At 48.7% G+C, this 21,258-nt stretch overlaps 2 protein-coding genes across 4 annotated transcripts in view; one reads left to right on the plus strand and one right to left on the minus strand.

Annotated features, from left to right (window-relative positions):
- The first annotated feature begins 556 nt into the window (after positions 1-556).
- On the plus strand, positions 557-3,467 carry SLC25A5 (solute carrier family 25 member 5). The gene is made up of 4 exons (XM_059910998.1): positions 557-752; positions 1,798-2,284; positions 2,516-2,656; positions 3,049-3,467. The coding sequence occupies exons 1-4, from the start codon at positions 642-644 to the stop codon at positions 3,204-3,206; spliced, it is 897 nt and encodes a 298-aa protein (XP_059766981.1). The 5' UTR covers positions 557-641; the 3' UTR covers positions 3,207-3,467.
- A 3,564-nt stretch (positions 3,468-7,031) lies between these two features.
- Positions 7,032-21,258, minus strand: part of STEEP1 (STING1 ER exit protein 1) — an 86,661-nt gene continuing 72,434 nt past the window's right edge. For 2 of the 3 annotated variants that reach the window (XR_009500143.1, XR_009500141.1), the window contains one exon: positions 20,292-21,191. The gene's annotated coding sequence lies outside the window, so the exon portion shown is untranslated. Of the gene's footprint in view, positions 7,117-20,291; positions 21,192-21,258 lie in introns of those variants that run through there. The other variant, XR_009500142.1, reaches the window with a different exon arrangement.

Raw genomic sequence — 21,258 nt, forward strand, 5'->3', positions numbered from 1 at the left:
AAATATCAAAAGGAATACAAAAATCCATGATGAACAACGTTTCGAAATTTATAATAAAGACAGGCTCCCATCTTGCACTTGTAGGGTCCTGCCTCACTTGCCTCACCCTCATTCCAGCCCTGGGGCTCCAAGTAAACTTTATTTACAAAAACAGGCGACCGGCCAGAGCGCCATACTTTGCCTACACGAATCTTTTTTTAAAATATTGCATTAAATATTATTTGTCTTGACTACCAAGTTTGGGAGGGGGATGTTTGTCTGTTCTTTGGAGTCCCCTTAAATATCGCGCCTCACCCTTGTCCGGGCGCGTCGTGACCTCTCGCTCCCTCCGCGCCCCCAGGCCTCCCCCAGGGTCCCGCGTCCGGGCCGGGTACTCTCTGGGGCCGCCCCTTCCTCGGGCCGGGTCAGGCGCTGCGGGCGAGCCGGGGCGACGCCGAGGGCGGCCGGTGCCCGACTCCACGGCTCCTCCCTCCGCGCGCTGAGCCATTCAGCGGCCCCGGCGCCCGCCCCCGACGCCGGCCGCCCGGGCGCCGGCCTCCCCTATATAAATCGGCCATTTGCTTCGCTCCGCCCCAGAGCCCCGGAGTCCAAGCCGGTTCCTCGCTGTTCCCGCAGTCGCCCGCCTCCTCTTTCCTTCCAACATGACAGATGCCGCCGTGTCCTTCGCCAAGGACTTCCTGGCAGGTGGAGTGGCCGCGGCCATCTCCAAGACCGCCGTAGCGCCCATCGAGCGGGTCAAGCTGCTGCTGCAGGTACGTCCCGGAATCCGAGAGCCCGATCAGGAAGTGGGGGGAGGGGGTCGCGCGGGAAGCGGTGCCCCAGGGCCTGGGGAGAACGAACCCTCCGGACCAGTCCAGGGAAGTGGCAGCGTGGGAGCAGGGGTGGCCGCAGGGTCGGACCAAAAGGCAGACTTGAGGGAGATGCTTTAGTGACCTGAAGTTCAGGATCTAGGAAAGGGTCAGGGGCGGAGGGTCGGGGGAGGAAGCCCAGGGCCTGGGCATCCCGGAGGCAGCGAATTCGGATGGGACAGCCCGGGGGTGACTGGCTCCCGGGCCTGGAGGTCAAGGGCTAAGCCTGCAAGCCGGCACTGAAAAGAGGGACACCTGCCCTTACCGAAGACCTCAAGGTCGCGGCAAGGAGATAGCAGCCCCGTGGAGGCCGTGCGGCCGGTGGAGCTGCCTCGCAGCCGGCCGCCGCGCTCCGACCTAGCCGGGCCGGAAGCCGGCGCCGGGAAGCGCGTGTCCCTTCTGCGTCCTCCCCCGCGCAGCCGCCGGCGCGTCCCCGCGGCTTGGCGTCCTGCGCGGCGCGCTCTCCCGCTCCGGCTCTAGAGGGCGCGCCTGCACGGGCGTAGGGGTGGTGGCCCACGGGTCACCTCCAGGAGAGGAGGGGGGCCAGAGCGGGAGGGAAGCCGCTCCGGGGACCCTGAGGCGTAGGCCACGGTCACCAAGGTGACTGCGCCCGACGTGGGCCTCGCCCTGATGCTTCTGAACCTGGGTCTGAGGTAATGACTTTTCTCCCAGGCCTAAAGGTCACGGGTCCGCTTGAGGGTGCCTCCTCCCCATCCAAAGGGTTGGAGGCTTAATGCTTCTAAGGGTGCAGATCACCTCTTCCACCTGTGACAGCATCAGAGGTTTGCGGGGGGGGGGGGGTGTCCAGCCTGTGTGACATAGAAGACTAGATCTGGGGAAAGCGGGAGCCAGCTAACCTTAAGTGTGTCCATTGAGATGATATATTCTCTTCCCTTTTCCCTCCTCCGTGGTTATAACTCTCCCTGTTGGCCTCCTCCTTGTCTGTCAGGTGCAGCATGCCAGCAAGCAAATCACTGCAGATAAGCAATACAAGGGCATCATAGACTGCGTGGTTCGTATCCCCAAGGAGCAGGGAGTCCTGTCCTTCTGGCGTGGTAACCTGGCCAATGTCATCAGATACTTCCCCACCCAGGCTCTCAACTTTGCCTTCAAAGATAAATACAAGCAGATCTTCCTGGGTGGTGTGGACAAGAGGACCCAGTTTTGGCGCTACTTCGCAGGGAATCTGGCATCAGGTGGTGCCGCTGGGGCCACATCGTTGTGTTTTGTGTACCCTCTTGACTTTGCCCGTACTCGTCTAGCAGCCGATGTGGGCAAAGCTGGAGCTGAAAGGGAATTCAGAGGCCTTGGTGACTGCCTGGTTAAGATCTACAAATCTGACGGGATTAAGGGCCTGTACCAAGGCTTTAACGTGTCTGTGCAGGGTATTATCATCTACCGAGCTGCCTACTTCGGTATCTATGACACTGCGAAGGGTAAGTTTGCTGTGTGCTTCAAAACTGTGTTCTCATGAGATCATTTATAAGATCGTCGTGCCATCCTAATTTTCCAGGAGCCAGAGATTTCTTTGTAATTGCTGAAGGAAGCCAAGGTCACCCAGTACAGCCCTTTGTGTACAGATGAGATGTTGGGGATGAGGGGACGTGGCAGACAATGAGTCAGGACGACTCCGCTTTCTGGTAAAAGTGTCTCTTTCCTATCCTCAGGAATGCTTCCAGATCCCAAGAATACGCATATCTTCATCAGCTGGATGATCGCACAGTCCGTCACAGCGGTGGCTGGGTTGACTTCCTATCCGTTTGACACAGTGCGTCGCCGCATGATGATGCAGTCAGGGCGCAAAGGAAGTAAGTTCCGCTTGAGCAGAAGACGAAGATGTGGGCATGGAGCATAGGCACAAACTAGCCATGCCTGTCTTTGAAAATGGCAATCTGTTGAGATCGCAGATGGGGTTGGTTGGTCTGTCTACTGCACGGTTGCCTTTGAGTGGGCCCTTTGGGTGCTTATGCCCAAGAGGCTTCCATGGTATTAGAGGTTAAGACCAGCGGGTAATCTACGTATCTCTGTTGTTCTCTAGTCACCAGATTAAGATTTCAGTATTGCCCACACTAATGTGTCAGTGTTGGATTTTTAAAAACTGACATTAGCTCTTAGAGGTGGGGCTCTGGTTTAGTCTAGTTAAACCTAAGGATTTTTCATCAGCCTCAGGTCACCAGCTCCTTGTCTTTGTCCCTTGCAGCGGATATCATGTACACAGGCACACTTGACTGCTGGAGGAAGATTGCTCGTGACGAAGGAGGCAAAGCCTTTTTCAAGGGCGCATGGTCCAATGTCCTCAGAGGCATGGGTGGTGCTTTTGTGCTTGTCTTGTATGATGAAATCAAGAAGTTCACATAAGTTATTTCCTAGTTTTTCTTCTTCTGTGAACAGGCATGTTGTATTATATAACATATCTTGAGCATTCCTGACAGACTGTTGGCTGTCTATTTATCAATGGCAACTATTTACTGGTTGAAAATGGGAAGCAATAATATTCACCTGACCAGTTTTCTCTTAAAGCCATTTCCATGACGATGATGGGACCCAATTATGTTTTTTATTTTAGTCACTCCTGATAAAATAACAAATTTGAAGAAATAAAAAATACCTGAAATATAATTTTGTTTGTGGTTTATTTTCATATAAAAGTACATTTTATAATTTAGTAAGTGCTACGTTTGAGTAAAATGCTACATGTTTAATAAATGCTACAGTATCTCCTGAGATGAAGAGCTTTCTTATAAAACCAACCTTCAGCCATCCACTTAGCAAAGGATAGCTCAGTCGTGTGACCCATCAACATTCCCAATACATTAGCAAAGTGAAATTCAGACCCAAAGCATCCAAAAAACCATTGGTCCATTGCCTGCGGACAGTCATAGCTGATGAGCTTTCTCTAAAAAGTACTATGTACCCACCTTTCCTATCTTGTGGTTATTAATCAAGAAATATAAGCTGAATTGTTCACTTTAGAATGGTGGTTCTATGAATTTCACCTCATTTCAACAGAAGTATTGTAAAATATAAGGTGGTAACAGCTAGCAACTTTTGTCCAGTTGCTTTCCCTCATCTATCTTCACCTGTCTCAAGTCATTTTAATTTAATCCTGTTCAAAGCAGAGGATTAGAGCTGGCATAGTTACGCGGTGCTGAGATGGCAGTGCTGTTAAAGATTACGGAGAGAGCTGCCACGACCTCAAAACTCATTTTACAAAGAGGAAGTGGAGCATCTGCATCTTGCCTAACATGCAAATAAGCCTAGTCAATGGAGGACATTTGTTTTTTTTGGATAAACCCTTACTTGGGATCCATGTGTGTTTGCAATTTCTGTAGCTCTTGATAAGGCCTCAGAAATCCAGTGGATCTTACCTGTAACATGAGATTTGTATGAAGAATAAAGCACCATGGCTGTCAAGCCACAACATTTCAAAGTAGAAAGTGATAGGATAGGTGGTCCACGTGCACAGGTAAAACATTCCTGAGGAACATCTCACACACTGGCATGTTTAAGTGCCACTCACAGACAGGGTCTGCATCACAGGCACTGGTGCCCAGGGGATCGTAGAGTTTGTTATGTGCCCCCTGGCCAAGCACCTTAATTGTAGTATAGCTTAGTTGTTGAGAACTCTTCACAATGTATACATATCGAATCGTCAAGTTGTATACCTTAAATATATACAGTGGTTACATGTAAAAGGTGTGGTAATAAAGTTGTTAAAAAATCCAGGCATCAGGCCTGGATTCTGCCACTTACTCTGCTGTTGGGTAAGTTATTTAATTTCTCTAAGGCCCAGTTTTCCTCATCTATAAAATGAGAATAATAATAATGCCTGCCTCCGAGGATTGTTTCAAGGATTAAAGAATTTATGCAAAGCACCTACCATAGAACATACATAATAAACACTCTGTAAATGGTAACTGTGATAATCATTAAAAGACAGTTAAGATTTCAGGGACTCCAGAATCGGAAGTACCTAGATTTGAATCCTGGCTCTGCTGCTGATTTAGCTGTATGGCCTTGGGCGAGTCACTTATCCTGGGTCTCAGTTTCCTCACCTGTAAAGTGGGGATTTAATAGTGCTAGCCATATTTCCTAGGGGTGTTGGGAGTGAGGGTTAAGTAACATAAAGCATGTCGAGCAATCAATATGGCGCCCGGCATCTAGTAAGCACTCTGATGTGAGTTTTTCATAATCAGACATCCATTTTGTTGAATGAAGATCTGCCCAAGCAGAGAACTACTTAAAAATGAATTCAAATCCACTTTTCTTTCTCTGCAACAGCCTACACATACTATTTTTTGCAGAATTTATATAAAATAAACGTCAGCTTAGGTCTTTTTCAGAGAATTTGTTCCTGAAAGGGGATAAGAGGCTCTCCACTTAGGGCTGCAAACCACAATACAAGAGAACCCAAGCCCCCTTTATGGTTATTACAATGGATGTGGACTCACTGAGCTGGCAGCTATTAAAATAAACCTAGGACCGAGCATTAATGATCAGAAAGAAAGAAGTGGTGCTTCCTACAATTGGGTGGCTGACAGATGAGGTGTTTTTTTTTCTCTCTCTCTTTCTATTCTTGTTGTTCAATGATTTTTGAAATTTAATTTAAAGACAAAGTGGTTTTAATCTCTCCAAGCTGTGCAGGATAGTGCTATAGAATTCATTATGTCCATTATGCTCATGCGAACATTGATGGTACACAATCTTAGCAACCCCCTAATTTATGCCGTTGTTTTGTTACTATTCAAAGCCTAACAGCATCCGTGAAGCCTGATTCCAGGTGAGAGAGCCAGAATACAGGTCAGCTCGCACACAGCCGTGCTCCCCATTCCAGGGGCCACTCCGCTCAGTCACTGAAGGCAGTGTGCTCCGGGTGCTCCAACCGCTGGAGAAAGAAACCAGGGGTGTCTCCCCATAGGGGCAGTTGTCGTGGATGGTAAGTCATTTAAGCCATTATTTTTGTATTAAAAGAGATGCGGATATGTTAGAGAGTCTATTGCACAATTTGAATGTGTTTTAAAGCTGCAAAGAGAGTTCTTGTGTATAGAGGACCATTTCTGGCACTGCCCTCAGACCCCAGGGGGAAACCTTTCAGCCTTCTCTGTCATTATGGACACTTCAGTAGAAAAAATCTTAAAGTATTGCTGTACCGGATGCTAGATTTTCAAGCGTCCGTGTTCCTGTGGTAAATTTCATTTCTCCTGTGAAGTTCGTGAGCATAGTATTTCTAATTTGTTTTTTAGGTTTTCAACACAGTTAATATCTGTACATGGTCATCAAAGTTGAACAGTAAAGAAAAGATATAAAATGAAAAGCAAACATTTCCCTGTCCTCCCTCTCCCATCCCTAATCCCCCTCCTCAAAAGTAACCATTATGAACAGTTTCTTGTCTATCCATCCAAAAAAAAAAAATGTAATGCATCTTGTTGTAAGAGTAGCTGATTTGTTTTTATCTGAATCATATTCTGACTGCTTGGATTCAAAATGGCATGATTCTTTTAGACCAGTGTCAGACTGTGGGCATGAGGACTCAGACGCTGTCAGAGGCAGGAGGGTAGGGAAAGGGTCGCTTCTGGACCCTGAGCAAGGATTTCTAAGTGTGACCCTTTATTAAAACCTTAAAAGGAAGCCAGTACTTTCCTTTGCGCTTTTAGCTTTTGTCGCTGAGTGACCCGGGGGCAAGTCACTTTTCACATCACAACCTTAATTTCTCCTCTAAAGTCCTTCCAGTTTAGATGTTCTCTGGGTCCATCATTTTTACATAAAGCAGAATCTGTGAAAGGACTGGGATTAGGTGATTGAATCCTTCCCGAGAACATTTTAAAATATCTAACACAGTCGTAAGTGAATAGTCTCTGACTCAGAACAGTCATTTGCAGACTGTGTGGGAGGGTTGGCGTTGGCAAATAAAATTACGATTGTAAAGATTTACATTAATTTCGGGACCAAGAAGCTGAGCAACAAAATTACAGCTCAGAGTTTGGGTCAAAGGTGGTCTGATTTACCTCAAAATAATTAACTTCAGTCTTTTCAGAGCCTCATTTTATTATGTGTAATGTGCACTTCGGTATGCAGGTGGAGATTTATTGGAACAACAAATATTGGATGCTACAATTTCTGGACACACACAAAAATGCCTTGCGGTCCACTCAAAATGTTTGGAGAAGCTTTCCCATCATTTCAGCCATTATTTGCTTTAAGTGCAGGTGAACAAGTTCAGATGCATGGTGTTCTTCTTAGCCAAAGGCTTAAAAGAGCCTTCGGTATCCTGGCAACAAATATAAACAATGTTCAAGTGACAGACTGGGCAGTATTTTCACTGTTCCCTCTTCGGAGACACAACTGAGTGACATGAAAAGAGTATTAATCCATGGTTTTTCCATGACTGTCAGTCGAGGAGGGGTCTCATTTTGATGGTGAGCGTCCATCCTGGGATTTCGTTTCCTTGCGTGACTTTTGTAACGCAGGGAGGAAATTTAGCACTGTTGAGATTTAAGGGAACTTGTGGGATCTAATCTCCCGACATGTTTCACCGTCCCTAATGTTTTCACTCCCACAGCAGAGATAGTTGTGGCCATAAAGACATAACCAGGGCCAAGTCTGTGCTAGACCACTCTTGACAGATCAACTTCTGAGGGCCTCGTGTTTGGGAGTGAAAAGGGAAAGTCTTCCATCTAAATGAGCTTCCAAGGCCCTGCTGGGCGAGGAGCAAATGTACTCCCTCATGGCAGAGAGACATGCCGCGAACCTAATGATGCCTCAGCCTCGGAGCCGCCCCTTGCACGGGCCCCTTTCCAGCCCTGGGAGGCACCGTGGCAACATATTCATTTGGTCATCTGGTTTTGTAAAATGTTCAAAAGATATGTTTGTGTTTTTTAAAAGAGGGCACCCAGATTATATATAATTATATAAACTGATATCCCCACAAAACCTGCATCTATTCCTGCTGGTGGAGCTGGAATAGATAAAGGAATCTGGAGGCAGCCCTGTACATCAGGCACAGGCGTCACCCAGGTCTGGGACTTCCTTGTCACCTGGTCTCCCCACTGCTCCCCATCTTCCCACTCAGGACTCGTTCATGAGACTCTTTTGGACTAGAGGTCTCATTTTCAAATACCAAACTTTCTCACTTGACAGCTGTGCAATTTTTTTTTTTTTTTTTTGGCCTTACCACTCAGCATGCAGGATCTTAGTTCCCCGACCAGGGATCGAACCCGTGCTCCCTGCAGTGCAAGCACAGAGTCCTAACCACTGGACTTCCAGGGACTTCCCCACAGCTATCCGATTTTTACTTAACTGCTTCGTGCCTCAGTTTCCCCATCTGCCATTAGTGGATAACAACAGTACTTACCTCATAGGAATAGTGTGACGATTAGCAAGGTTAATATGTGTAAAGTGCTTAGAACAATGTGGGCACCTGCTTTACACAGTTTTGCTATTATTATGACTGTTATTGTTTTATTGGAATGCTTTAAATGATTTTTGTTTCATTCATGGGAGACTGATGTAATGGATTTATCCCTGACCTACAGATTTCTGAAACAGTCTCAAGAAAATGCCACATGTCCTATAGACAGTGAATCACACACACACACACACACACACACACACACACACACATGAACAAAGAAAAGGTTGTAAAGAAAGAAAAGGACACTTGGAGTGGACTGAATAGAAACGTGGTTATAGTGGTAATCCTGAACTCTAAGTTAGAGCACTTATTTTACAACACTGACTATTCAAGGGAGCAAAGGCCAAAAATAAATCCATCCTGCCTCATACCCAGACCCCACTGCCCTGCTGGCCCAGGGGCACTATGTGATCACCGGGGTTCCCTTTGCTCTTGTAGTATTCCAAGGAACCCATGAGGTCCCGGCCTGATTACCCAAGTCTACGACGTGAGTCCCTAGGGAAAGAAGCTGCTGGGGAGAGGCAACACACCAAGACCTTTGGAAGCAAAAGATCTTCTTTCACTCTTGCAATTAAGTTCAGGAATCAGGAGTCCCTTTGTTACGAAATTTGAGCCTTGTAGTGGGCTTACCCTAGAAGTGAAGGTCAGGGGGTAAAAGTGCTTGCACTTCTGGGTAAAAGCATGCTGTTTGCCAATTAGGATTTAAAAGCTGGGAGTTTGGCCATTGAAATTGTAATCCCACTTCAGCTCCATGTTTCTCTGTCTGTCTTGGGTCACGTCACACCTCATCATGGGTTAGTGCCTCAGTTTGTCCACCAGGAAGATTGGGAATCAACTTTTCTTGTTTGGGTTACAATACCGTTTGGTTTCTTTTTTTTAAATTTTTATTGAAATGTAGTTGATTTACAGTGTTGTGTTAGTTTCAGGTGTACAGTAAAGTGATTCAGTTATACACACACACACATATATATATTTTTTTACAGAATCAGATACAATATCATTTCTTAAGTCTTCTACCGAGGACTGTGGCCCTTTTCAGAATTTCTAGATCTAGACACATTGGATTGTTAAGCTTGCTTCTGCTGATTAAACAATCGATACAACCAAATACCATGATTTCTCTAAAACTACAGAATCAGGATCATAGCTAATTATTTTGACCTCCTATATGCCAATGTTGTGCTAAGCACTTCGCATGGATTAACTCTCCTGACCCTCTCAACAGCCCTGAGAGGTAGGTATTGTTATTAGCTCCATTTTACAGCTGATGAAACTGAGGCTTAAAGAGGTAAGGTAACGTACTCTGAGCTGTCCTTGACTTTCAAAGAGAACTTCAAGGCTATCCTGTCCAACTACTTATTTTCAGTCATAAAATATATTAAAATATGAAAGCTGGCTAGTTTCAACAATAGACAAAATCCACCTGACAAATATTCAATTAAATAGAAATTGTGATAACCAAAGCACTGTTTACAGAGTTCATTTTTAGAGTATGGGTTATTTACTATTCCAGCCAATTTAAGAATTATTGTTTAAGAATAATTACTTGAACCTAAAGCTACATTTGATTTTATTCAAGTTTCCCTAGCTTTTTCAGGACAGACCCTCCTTTTAAATTTATTTATTTTATTCATTTTATTTTTGGCTGCGTTGGGTCTTCGTTGCTGTGCATGAGCTTTCTCTAGTTGCGGCGAGAGGGGGCTACTCTTTGTGGGGTGTGCGGGCTTCTCTTGTTGCAGAGCACGGGCTCTAGGCGCGCAGGCTTCAGTAGTTGTGACATGCGGGCTCAGTAGTTGTGGCACACGGGCTCAGTAGTTGTGGTGCATAGGCTCAGTGGTTGTGGCTCATGGGCTTAGTCGTTCTGTGGCATGTGGGATCTTCCCGGACCAGGGCTCGAACCCGTGTCCCCTGTAGTGGCAGGCGGATTCTTAACCACTGCACCACCAGGGAAGCCCCCAGACCCTCCTTTTAAAAGGAGGCTCTTAGCAAGGAACGCTGAGCCCCCTTCTGATGTTATTTGCCTGAGGCTGGGGTTATTGGGTTATTGGGCCATTGGGTAAGGCCCAACCCAACTAACACAACCACATGACCACTTGGTGTTTGGCGCCCCCTCACCTCTTGCCAGGGTTAGGGGTTGGGAGGGGCCATCTCAGCAAAATGCTGACACCCGGGCGTTGGTCTGTTTTAGCTGATTGCACCAGCTATGGAGAGACAGTAACTTGTGCCTCTTGTCCTGCTACTTCTGCTCATGCTCCAAAGTCCCAAACCAAGCTGCTTGCCATTCCCTCACCAGGCATTCACGTTCATATTTCTAAGCTTTGCTGTACTATTATGTGGACTACAGAAAAACGCTCAACCTAACAGTTGTGAGTTATGTTTTATTCGGGGACCTTACTGAGGACTGCACCCGGGGAGACAGCCTCTCAGACAGCTCAGAGAGCTCTGAGGAACTGTTCCAAAGAGGCAAGGGAGGAGCCAGGATATATAGGAGTTTTTGCTGAAAAACAAACTGTGGTCGAACATCAAAAGATTACTGCTAATCACAAAAACATGCACCTCAAGTTAATGATTTTAGCGCTTTTCTATGTATGGGAAGATGCAAGAATCTGGGCTCATTGAAATCATTCCTTAGATATGCATCTTAACTATCTATAGCCAGTATCCTGTTTTTCTCCTTTCTGAATTCCCCTCAGGGTGCTCCGTGTTGGGCTGGGGGTGCAGCTGCAGTGGCTTCTGGCCTGATGGCGGGCAACATTCTTTGTTTACTAGAATGGCAGGCGGGTTTTGTCCGCAGTTACCCCCCGCCCCCTGCCCTGGCCCACCTGCCCTTCCCTACCTCTCTGTCAAGGCACGGTCCTTCAGGACCCAGGTGCCATCACGCCTTTTTCTGCAAGCCTTCCCAGACTCCACTAGCCAGTGCTCGCTGCCCTTTCCTTTGAACTGCTAAAGTAGTCTACTTATGTCAGCTCCATGAGCCAAGGAATTTTGTCTGTTCAATTCATGGTTGTATCCCCAGTGCCTAGAACAGTGCCCGGCACATAGTAGTTATTCAAGAAATTATTAAGCCAATGAATTATAATGTTTGTGTCATTGTATGATGACTAAGTATTTACTTGTCTGTCTCCATTAGGGGCTGTCTTGTTCCTCTTTACATTCCTAACATGGAGCAGAGAACTTAACACAGAGCGGACGTGTGGTAAATGTCCATTGGAGGGAGAAATGAATGAGAGGATGAATGAATGAACATGTAAACTGTGCTCCCGCAGGAGTGAATATTGGCTGGATCCAGCATCTTGCTCCCTGGGAACGACTCTGCAGTAATAAATTGCACAGGGCCTTCTTGATTGGCATCTATTGTTTGCCCAGCTCCTGGGCTTAGAGGGAGGCTCTGGATATAGCAGGGGTTTGGAAATCACCGGGTTCCCATACTGCTGCTATATTGTCCATGCTAGAGCCAGGGTCTTAGAAACCCCCCTCCCAAATCTGTGTGAAAAATAGGTGTGACTCCACAGCAAGTCCTCCTAGCAACCTGTGGACATATGCTGCCTATTCAATCACGAACCCCAAACACGGATCCCTCCATAGAGTAAGTGCTTGATGGGTATCTGGTTGTGATGGTGACAATGCTGAACACTGACTGTCACACAAGATGACTCAGGCCACTCCAAGGGGAGAGGAATAGGCATGTTACTGGGGCACCTGAGGACGCTGCCATCAGAGCTGTACCGACTGCACACCCACGTGACTTATTAGGGCTGATTAGGCCAGACATACTCCTGTGCCTGGGCCTGATGTTCCCAGCCTCTAAGACAGACCCAGCCACAGAAAGCCGATGAGAACCCTAGAGTGAATGTGACCCTCTTTGATCTGCTCTGAAGGCAAGTGGGTTTGCTCTCTCTCTCTTGAAGGTGGGTGGGAAGCCCCCAGGGATTTGCTCTCTTATTGCTCACCCATTGTCATTTCTAGAGCTTTTTATTGTGGGCCAGACACTCTTCTAATTGTGTATGGATTCTCTCATTTAATCCTTTCAGCTGCTTTATGATGCAGGTGCTATGATTACCATTTTCCAGATGTGGATAACTGAGGCAAGCCATATATATATATATATATATATAGCACCTGCAGCTGAAAACCCTGAAAGCAGAGGCCCCCCACTTAAGAGAGGGCCAGGAAGCACTGCAGGATTATGTGGTTCCTGGAAAATGACCAGGGAGATCCGATGAAGGAGAGTGGTCTGCAGCATCAGGAGAGGCCTTGGTGTAGTGGTTAGAAGATGGCTCTGCCTCTTTCCAGCTGTGAGGCCAGGCGGTGGACAAGGTGCTAAGTTCTCAGTGCCTCAGCTTGCTCAGCTGTAAAATGGGGTCAAAAAGAGCACTGTAGTGCGGATTAAATGAGTCAGTACTTGCGAGGCGCATGGAACAGAGCTTGGCACAGAGTATGTGCTTAAGTGTTAAATGACGGCGGGGCTCTCTGGAGACCGCCAGCCTCGTCCCTTGAGGTGCTGGTTTTTTCAAGGGAAACGTTGTAGGGGGCGCTCTCGGCATGTTAGCTACAATAGTCTTTGCTGCGGACGGGGAGTGGGGGAAGAGTAGCAGAGGGAGATGTCCCCTCCCGCCACGGGGGCGACTGAAGGCAACTACCTAGGAGAGAGGAGGGCCGGGCACACCCTGAGGGGAAAACGCGGCTGCTGTGGGCATGATGGCGACTGAAAGCCGCTGGAAGCGCCAGGCTGGATGAGAGATACAGGCTAGGAGACCCGCCGCGCAGCCGCCGCCGCCAATGGCGAACTCGCCTCGCAGGGCTCAGCCGCCTCCTCGCAGCTGCCTGCAGAGGGCGCGCTGCTTCTCTGCTCGGCCCGGCGCTGCTGCCCGGCGGCTGGGAGTGCGGCGCCCTAAACGCAGGCAGCTCTCCAACCATCTCGGGCCAGCCCACCTCCTCCAGGAAGCCTGCTCTGACCACTGCGACCACAGTCTTCCTCCCCTGATCCCCTAAAGCATCATCCGCGCTTGCATAATTTAGAACTCGGATATGTGCTGGCTGGTTCGCTGTGTCGGATGTATTGGGAAGTCTTGGCTTCACAACATATCATACCTTGTATTTCTCCCCCGCACCACACGCGGCCCCTGGCGCACCGGTAGCCACATAGCGAGTGCCCAGCGAACACTTGACTTGCCTCTACGAGGTCCCGCTGTAATGACTCCCCAGGGAGACTCTCAGGGTCCCTGATGTCACAGAGCCCAGGGTTGGCAGAAGAGGCGCCTAGCGGGATGCCTGCATGGCCTCCCTTGACACCTGAGCCTTCACTAACCGGGTGGGACTGGTATAGCCCACCTCCAGAGGCAGTGCCTTGTGCAGAGGAAGCCTGTCTGCAGGGAAGCCCACGGATATGGCAACATTTGCCGAGCCCGGGCTTCAGTGCAGAGTCCTGTGCTGGACACCCGGGACACAGATATAAACAGGGTGCCTGCCCTCATGGGAGGCAGCGTGGAAAAATGGAAACAAGAGATGGAGAGTCAGAAAATTCCCACATGCTAGCTGCGTGACCTTGGGCAAATCGTGTTGCCTCTCTGAGCCTCAGTGTCTTCATAACGTATCTCTAAGAGGGTCTGGAGTGGGGTGGAGTAGGGGTGATCAACGTCTACTGTAGCCAGACCTATAATGTTTCCATTTTCATGAGGAGAATATATTTGTTTATGGAGTAATTTACATTACATTTTTAAGTCAAAAAAATTAAGTGGAAGTGGTAGCGTTTTGTGACAATCAAATGATAAAATATTTATGAAAGCTTTTTGTTAAATCGAAGAGGCTCCACAAAGGTTCATCACTTTTTCCACTGCTAAAAATACGTAGTAGGCACTCGGGTAAATGCTTCTTGAGGAGGATGAAAATGTTTCCCAGGTGATGAGGTGAACAGTTAACTCAAGGTTACAAGATCCATACATAAACATGGCAGTTAAGGATACAAGAAGGTCTGGCATGTGCCAAGTGACTTGTCCAGACACTTGAGTTATCCAGATGGTAAGTGTCAAATGAATGACTCCAGAAATCACTGTGGGTAGACGGTCAGGGGAGGCTCCACCACGGGCACAAGTCTCGAGATCAGCCTTGAGGATTGGATTGGATTTTGGTAAAGAAACACAGGGAAGACCATCTAGACAGAGGAATGGCCTGAGTAAAGGTGCGAGGCAGGAAGGAATGAATGGTTGGAAACTGCAAGTGCCAGCGGGTAGTTTTTTGCTATCGTATCCACAGTCCTTGGCATGTAGTAGGCTCTCAATAAGTATTTGTGGAGGGAAGGAAGGAAGGAAGGAAGCGGGGAGGGAGGGAGGGGAGAAAGGGAGGGAGGGAGATGAATTAATTTGGCCAAGTTGAGACCAAAGCTTCCCATGAATCACGAGTCAGGACAAGAGACAAACGGAGACTAGAGGGACACAGAGTTGTCTAACATCCCTGAGACTCATCTTCCCTTCTGATGATAATACTCACCTCGCAGGACTGTCCTGAAGATTCAATGACAGAGAGTGTGTAAAGTACCCGCGGCAACCCACAGGGACACTTGGTAGCCATTGTGATCACAGCCCTGAGGCTGGAGCAGATTTCGGAGGAGTGCTTTGTATACAGTAGTCCATCAGTCAGTATTTTTGGCTGAGAGGAAGTTTGGGGACTTTGAACTTTTTCCCTGTAGGCGGCGGGAACCTCATATGCAAAGTGGGGTGAGGTGTGGGCTGCAGGGCAGGAGGGGAGGAGGTGCGGGTGCGAGGCCGCTGTAACTGGGAGAGGATTAGGACAGGCTAGGGCGGTGGCAGTGGAAATGGAAAGAAAGGGATGATGGGAAGAGGAGAAGCAAGGGGACTTGTTATTTTTGAAAGGAGACTGCCTGGAAATGGCTGCAAACTAAAAGGGGAAATAGGGACTTCCCTGGTGGCGCAGTGGTTAAGAATCCGCCTGCCAATGCAGGGGACACGGGTTCGAGCCCTGGTGCAGGAAGATCCCACATGCCGCAGAGCAACTAAGCCCATGCGCCACAACTACTGAGCCTGCGCTCTAGAGCACGCGAGCCGCAACTACTGAGCCCTCGTGCCACAACTACTGAAGCCTGTGTGCCTAGAGCCCATGCTCCGCAACAAGAGAAGCCACCGCAATGAGAAGCCCGCGCATCCAACAAAGAGCAGCCCCTGCTCTCCGCAACTAGAGAAAGCCCGCGCACAGCAACGAAAACCCAACGCAGCCAAAAATAAATAAATAAAAGTAAGTAAGTAAATAAATAAATAATAATAATAATAAATAAAAGGGGAGACAGGTATGAGGTCAGAAAGATGCAGAGACCTCCCAAGTGGGTTTCACTGCAAAGAGTGAGGATCCAAGTGCTTTCTGGACTCCTTTAACGAACTGAATCCACATTAGTTCAGAGAATGACTCTGGGATCAGAGAGGCCTAGGTTCAGATCCCAGCTCTACCACTTCTTAGCTCCATGTCCTAGGGCAAGCCACTTAACCTCCCTGAGCCTCAGTTTCCGCATCTGGAAAATGGGGAGAGTAATAACAGCACTCTCTGTGAGATGTCACAGAGCAGTTGTGGCGTTTCAGTGAGATAATGTGTAAATGAGAGAGAGCCTAACAAACAGCACTCAATGAACGGTAGCTGGAGTCCTCGTTATTGTTAATAGTAACAATAAAGCAAAGTGCTACATATTGAATATAGAAAAAACTTGGAAGACACAATGGCAGGTGCGTAGGAGGTGGGTTTTACCCTGAGTTGTTGAAGGTAAAGAGGCAGGAGTTGTGAGAGCAGAGTGGGGAGGACATTCCAGGCAGAAGGAAAGAGCCGATGTCTTCAGAGTTGGCGGGTGACTTCACGCGGCTGGCTCGCCGGGTCTGCATTGGCAAGGACGGAGGCTGCTGCGATGGGGCCGGTGCAGCAGGACCTGCGGGCCAGGCATGGGAGGCAGCTGAGTCCTCACCTCAGCATGAAGAAGCCAGGGAAGTGATATGAGGGAGTGTCTCCAGTGATTATTGCTAGAGAAGTCCTCTTGGTCTCCAGCCTCAGCATGTTAGAAGAGGAAAGCAAATCCATGAGAGCAAGTGTATTAGTCAGGGTTCTCCAGAGAAACAGAATGTATACATAAAATAGGCATTGGCTCATGTGATTATGGAGGCCAAGAAGTCCCAAGACCTGCCATCTGCAAGCTGGTGGTGTAACTCAGTTGGAGTCTGAAGGCCTGGGAGCCAGGTGGCCTATGGCATAAGTCCAGGTCCAAGTCTAAAAGCCCAAGAACCAGGAGCAGCAATGTCTGAGGGAAGTAGAAGATGGATGAAGCAAAAAGAGCAGATTTGACTTTTTTCTGCCTTTTTGTTCTTTTGGGGTGGGGAGCCCTCAACAGACTGGATAATGCCCGCCTACATCGGGGAGGGTGACCGTCTTTACTTCTACAACCGAGTCAAATGCTGATCTCTTCCGGAGACACCCTGACAGACACACCCAGAAACAATGGGCATCCCTTAGCCTAGCTGACACAAAATTAACAACTGACAGCAAGCTAAGGAAGAGAAGGGCCCCAGGGCTCTCTCCCTGCAGGGGCAGCCCCGGTGGGACTAAACCGAGAGTATGGAATAAGGGAGTCAGAAAGTTTCTTTGCTCTGGACCCTAAACACGTATCTACAATTCCAAGGTGATGACCCAATGGGACCTAGAAGTCAGCTTCTACCCACAAAACCCTCAGCTATCAGCTGCAAAATGCTCATCCCAGGTGGTACCTTCCCCACTCCCACCCCAGGGGTGGTAAACTGGCAGGAGGTTTTTGGCATTTTTTAACCCTAGGGCCTGGTCTAAGGCTTTCATTTCCATGCTGATTTTATAAGCAGATCTTTCTCAGGCCTTGACTCAGGGCCAGCTGAGCTGGGCTCATTTCCTGTCTGTTCAAATGGTATGCACCCATATAACCCTTGGTTACCTAGGCCCTTGGAGGGAAGCCTTGGCCTAAATAGCCCCGAACAAGAGACAATAGAAAAACCTTTTATATTTAGCTTTAGGGTATCATAAGTGATTTTTTGGCAGCACATTTCCCTTCCTAAATAGGGTTGGATTAGGCTAATATTAAAATGAACTTTGGACTTCCCTGGTGGCGCAGTGGTTAAGAATCTGCCTGCCAATGCAGGGGGCAGGGGTTCGAGCCCTGGTCCGGGAAGACCCCACATGCCGCGGAGCAACTAAGCCCGTGCACCACAACTACTGAGACTGCTCTCTAGAGCCCGCGAGCCACAACTACTGAGCCCACGTGCCACAACTACTGAAGCCTGCATACCTAGAGCCCGCGCGCCGTAATAAGAGAAGCCACCGCAATGAGAAGCCCGCGCACCGCAACGAAGAGTAGACCCCGCTCGCCGCAACTAGAGAAAGCCCACGCGCAGCAACTAAGACCCAACGCAGCCAAAAATAAATAAATAAAATAAAAAATAAAATGAACTTTATGAGAGGCAGTACCTCAGAGTGCATAAAAGCCTTAATAGCACAGCGGTTACAGGTTCATAACCACACTGTCTGGTCACCACCACTTACTAGCTGTTTGTCTCTCTGAAGCTGAGTTTCTTCATCTGTAAAACGAAGAGAGCCAGAGTCCCTTCCTCCCTGGGTGTTTGTGAAGACTGCGTGAAATACAATGCATGTAAAGCACTTAGCCCCAGCCTGGCCCACGGAAGCATTCCGTAAGGGTGGTGGTCATAATGATCCTCACATTATTATTATTCTCCCAGCAGACCCGTTGGGCTTTGGAGAAAGGAAGCCGGCAGGTATCCCGGGGGACGGACATGTGAGGGAAAGTCAGACCAGGATTAAAGACTGTCAGCATACAATCCAGAAAAAACACTCCACACTAGAAAACTGACTGTGTCCACTTGTTATCCTGAAAACCACCAGAATCTGCTTTCTCGACCCTTGTTCTCAGACCTGTGCCAGTTCCTCAGCCGACTGAGGCCGGGGTGAGCAGGTGGTGCTGGCCGTCGACCAGCTGGACCCCAAGCCTGTTGGGAAGCACTTCTCTGTGCCCGGGGCGGGCCCGGCTGGGGACGGGTGCGTGTTTGCCAGGTGAATGGCTGTTATCCTCGCAGTCACCTTTGTCTGTGAAGAGGGGAGGAGGCCAAAGCGTGTGGAAGGAGGCCAAATCCCTTCTGCCTTGTGCGGGCCTCACCTGCCTCTGAACTCTTGTCACATTAGCAGTTTCCTCATGGGACATGTTTGGAAAAAAAGACTAGAAAACATACAGGTTTTTTTCCTAGCTAGGACATGGTAAAAAGACCTCTTGGAAATAACTATCACGGCTAAAGCCTGGCCTGTGTCCCAAGCCAGGAAGACAAATTGGTAAGTTCAGTCTTTATGTCCTGGTTCTTCCATTGCCCACAACCCAAAGCTCTTTGAACACGCCTTTGTGAGCCCTTATCCTGTTTATTTCCCCATTTACATGTCTTCACGTTTGTCTCTCCCTCTTACGTCATTTATTTTTTGCAGAGGTAATATACAGGTAACATGTGTCTCTGATACCAAACTCACAAGGCATAAAGGGTTTGCAGTGGCAACGTGGTCGCCCTCCCACCACCGTTCTCTAACCACCCCCAGGTAATGTAATCTCTGTTCCCGCGTTCCGCCGGTCCCCTCCAGAGATCATCTATGAAGATGCAAGCATACATATGTCAGCACAAACGGTAGCATTCTTTTTTTTTTTTTAATTTATTTATTTTTGGCTGCGTTGGGTCTTCGTTGCTGCGCGCGGGCTTTCTCTAGTTGCAGCGAGCAGGGGCTACTCTTCGTTGCGGTGCGTGGGCTTCTCATTGCAGTGGCTTCTCTTGTTGCGGAGCACGGGCTCTAGGCACGCAGGCTCAGTAGTTGTGGCGCACGGGCTTAGTTGCTCCGTGACATGTGGGATCTTCCCAGACCAGGGCTCGAACCTGTGTCCCCTGCATTGGCAGGCGGATTCTTAACCACTTCGCCACCAGAGAAGCCCCACAAACAGTAGCATTCTTACTCACGTTTGCATTCCCGGTGCCCAGCAGAGGGCCAAACACATAGGCCTTCCAAAAAAGTATGTTGGTTGCATGTTTGTTTGCTCCAAAGTTTGTTGCCCTCATCCCAGCCCTGTCCATACTGTCTGGTTGATGTCCCCACGGGCGTATCAGCAAGTTACCTGTTTGGGCTCGCGGCTCTGGCTGTACTTTCTCAGGACTGAGATTTACAAAGAGGCCACTGGGGCCCTGCTTACTATAAACGACTCATTATCTTTCACTTTAGAGCTCGGAAACACCATCCTGGTGCACTCATTTTCTTCCCTGCTCTCTTTGGTGTCAAGCCAAAGCTGAGCTCTGGCTGCTCTTTGGTGGTAGTGGTTGCCTGAGGCTAGGGTTAAAGAGATTTGGATGCCATGCTCATCTTCGGGGAGTCTCATTCAGCTCGGAATTTTGGCTCAGGAAATAAAATGCAGGAGTTTCTGAACCGCTGCGGTGTGCCTCAGCCCCTGCCAGAGCTGGCTTTTCCAGAAGCATCCAAGCATTCAGACAGTGCCCTCATTCGCGTTCTGTCTCTCTCACCCTCCCTCTCTCTCTCTTGCTCTCTCACTCTCCTCCTCATGTGACTAGGGGACAGGTTGGAGTCTACTTGATCTGTAATGAAAGCACCTAAGGAAGAAAGGAAAGTGGGGAGGAGAAGGGCCACTCCTTGTCCTGCTCTGTTCCCACAATGTTTGCAAACCCAGGGAGGCAGCAGGGCAGAAGAGTAAAGAGAAAAGAGTCTGGGGTCACACTACCTGGGCTGGAATCCTGAGTCTGCCACTTAGCAGCTGTGTGACCTTAGGCAAGTTATTTAACCTCTCTGTACCTCCGTTTTCTTCAACTGTAAAATGGGGATGACACCTGTACCTACTTTAAAAGATTGTTTTGAGAATTTAATGTGTTCGATTGTAAAGCGTTTAAAACCGTCCCTGGCATACGGTAAATGCTACATAAGTGCTTTTTTTTTTAAATTTTATTTATTTATTTATTTATGGCTGTGTTGGGTCTTCGTTTCTGTGCGAGGGCTTTCTCTAGTTGCGGCAAGTGGGGGCCACTCTTCATCGCGGTGCGCGGGCCTCTCACTATCGCGGCCTCTCTTGTTGCGGAGCACAGGCTCCAGACGCGCAGGCTCAGCAGTTGTGGCTCACGGGCCTAGTTGCTCCGCGGCATGTGGGATCTTCCCAGACCAGGGCTCGAACCCGTGTCCCCTGCATTGGCAGGCAGATTCTCAACCACTGCGCCACCAGGGAAGCCCTAAGTGCTTTTGAAATAAAAATAAAACTTTTAATGTTAGTGGTTCCTGTGTTAGATCTATTTTCCTGAATTTAGCCATTCCCTAGCTGTAAGTTTCAAGGGTTTCACTTACTGACCTGGGGCCCCTTGGTGCATTTTTATTTTCCTATTGGGAAAAAGCCGACTGCTATCTTAGAGAGGAAAACCGAAACAACAGCCCGTATGAAGGATAAAAGTTCTGTATAAAGGCAGGGTTGTGTCACTATGCTGACTTTTGCCTGGGGCTGCTCTGGGGCCCCTCTCTGCCTCTAGAGTGTGATCAGAGCCCTGTCGAGAGCTTCCCCAGCCAGTGCCTTCTGGGAAGAGTTGCTCTGGCTGCCGAGCTGGGTGCAGCGCTCAGCCTCCCCAAAGATGTGTATGCTGTTATGGCAATGGGCCTCGGCCCTGAGCGGCTGCAGAGCAAGAAGACAGCCTGGAATCCAGGTCCAGATCTTGGCGGTCATCAGAAGTCATTCTACCGGATTGGCAGGCTATGCTCCAGACAACAGGGGTGCCCCATGCTCTTCAAAGGGCGGGGTGGTCAGCCCAGCTCCTCCTAGGCCTTCTCGCCAGGTCTCTCCTGCTTCTGCATCAGCCCGACACAGAGCGGCGTGCCTTCCAAATGACCTAGCACCAGAAAGACATCCAAAGTCAGCTCACCGAGTGTGTATAGTTCGGCCAGGAGCTCCTGGGA

The sequence above is a fragment of the Balaenoptera ricei genome, chromosome X (genome assembly GCF_028023285.1).
Source record: "Balaenoptera ricei isolate mBalRic1 chromosome X, mBalRic1.hap2, whole genome shotgun sequence".
NCBI lineage: Eukaryota > Metazoa > Chordata > Mammalia > Artiodactyla > Balaenopteridae > Balaenoptera > Balaenoptera ricei.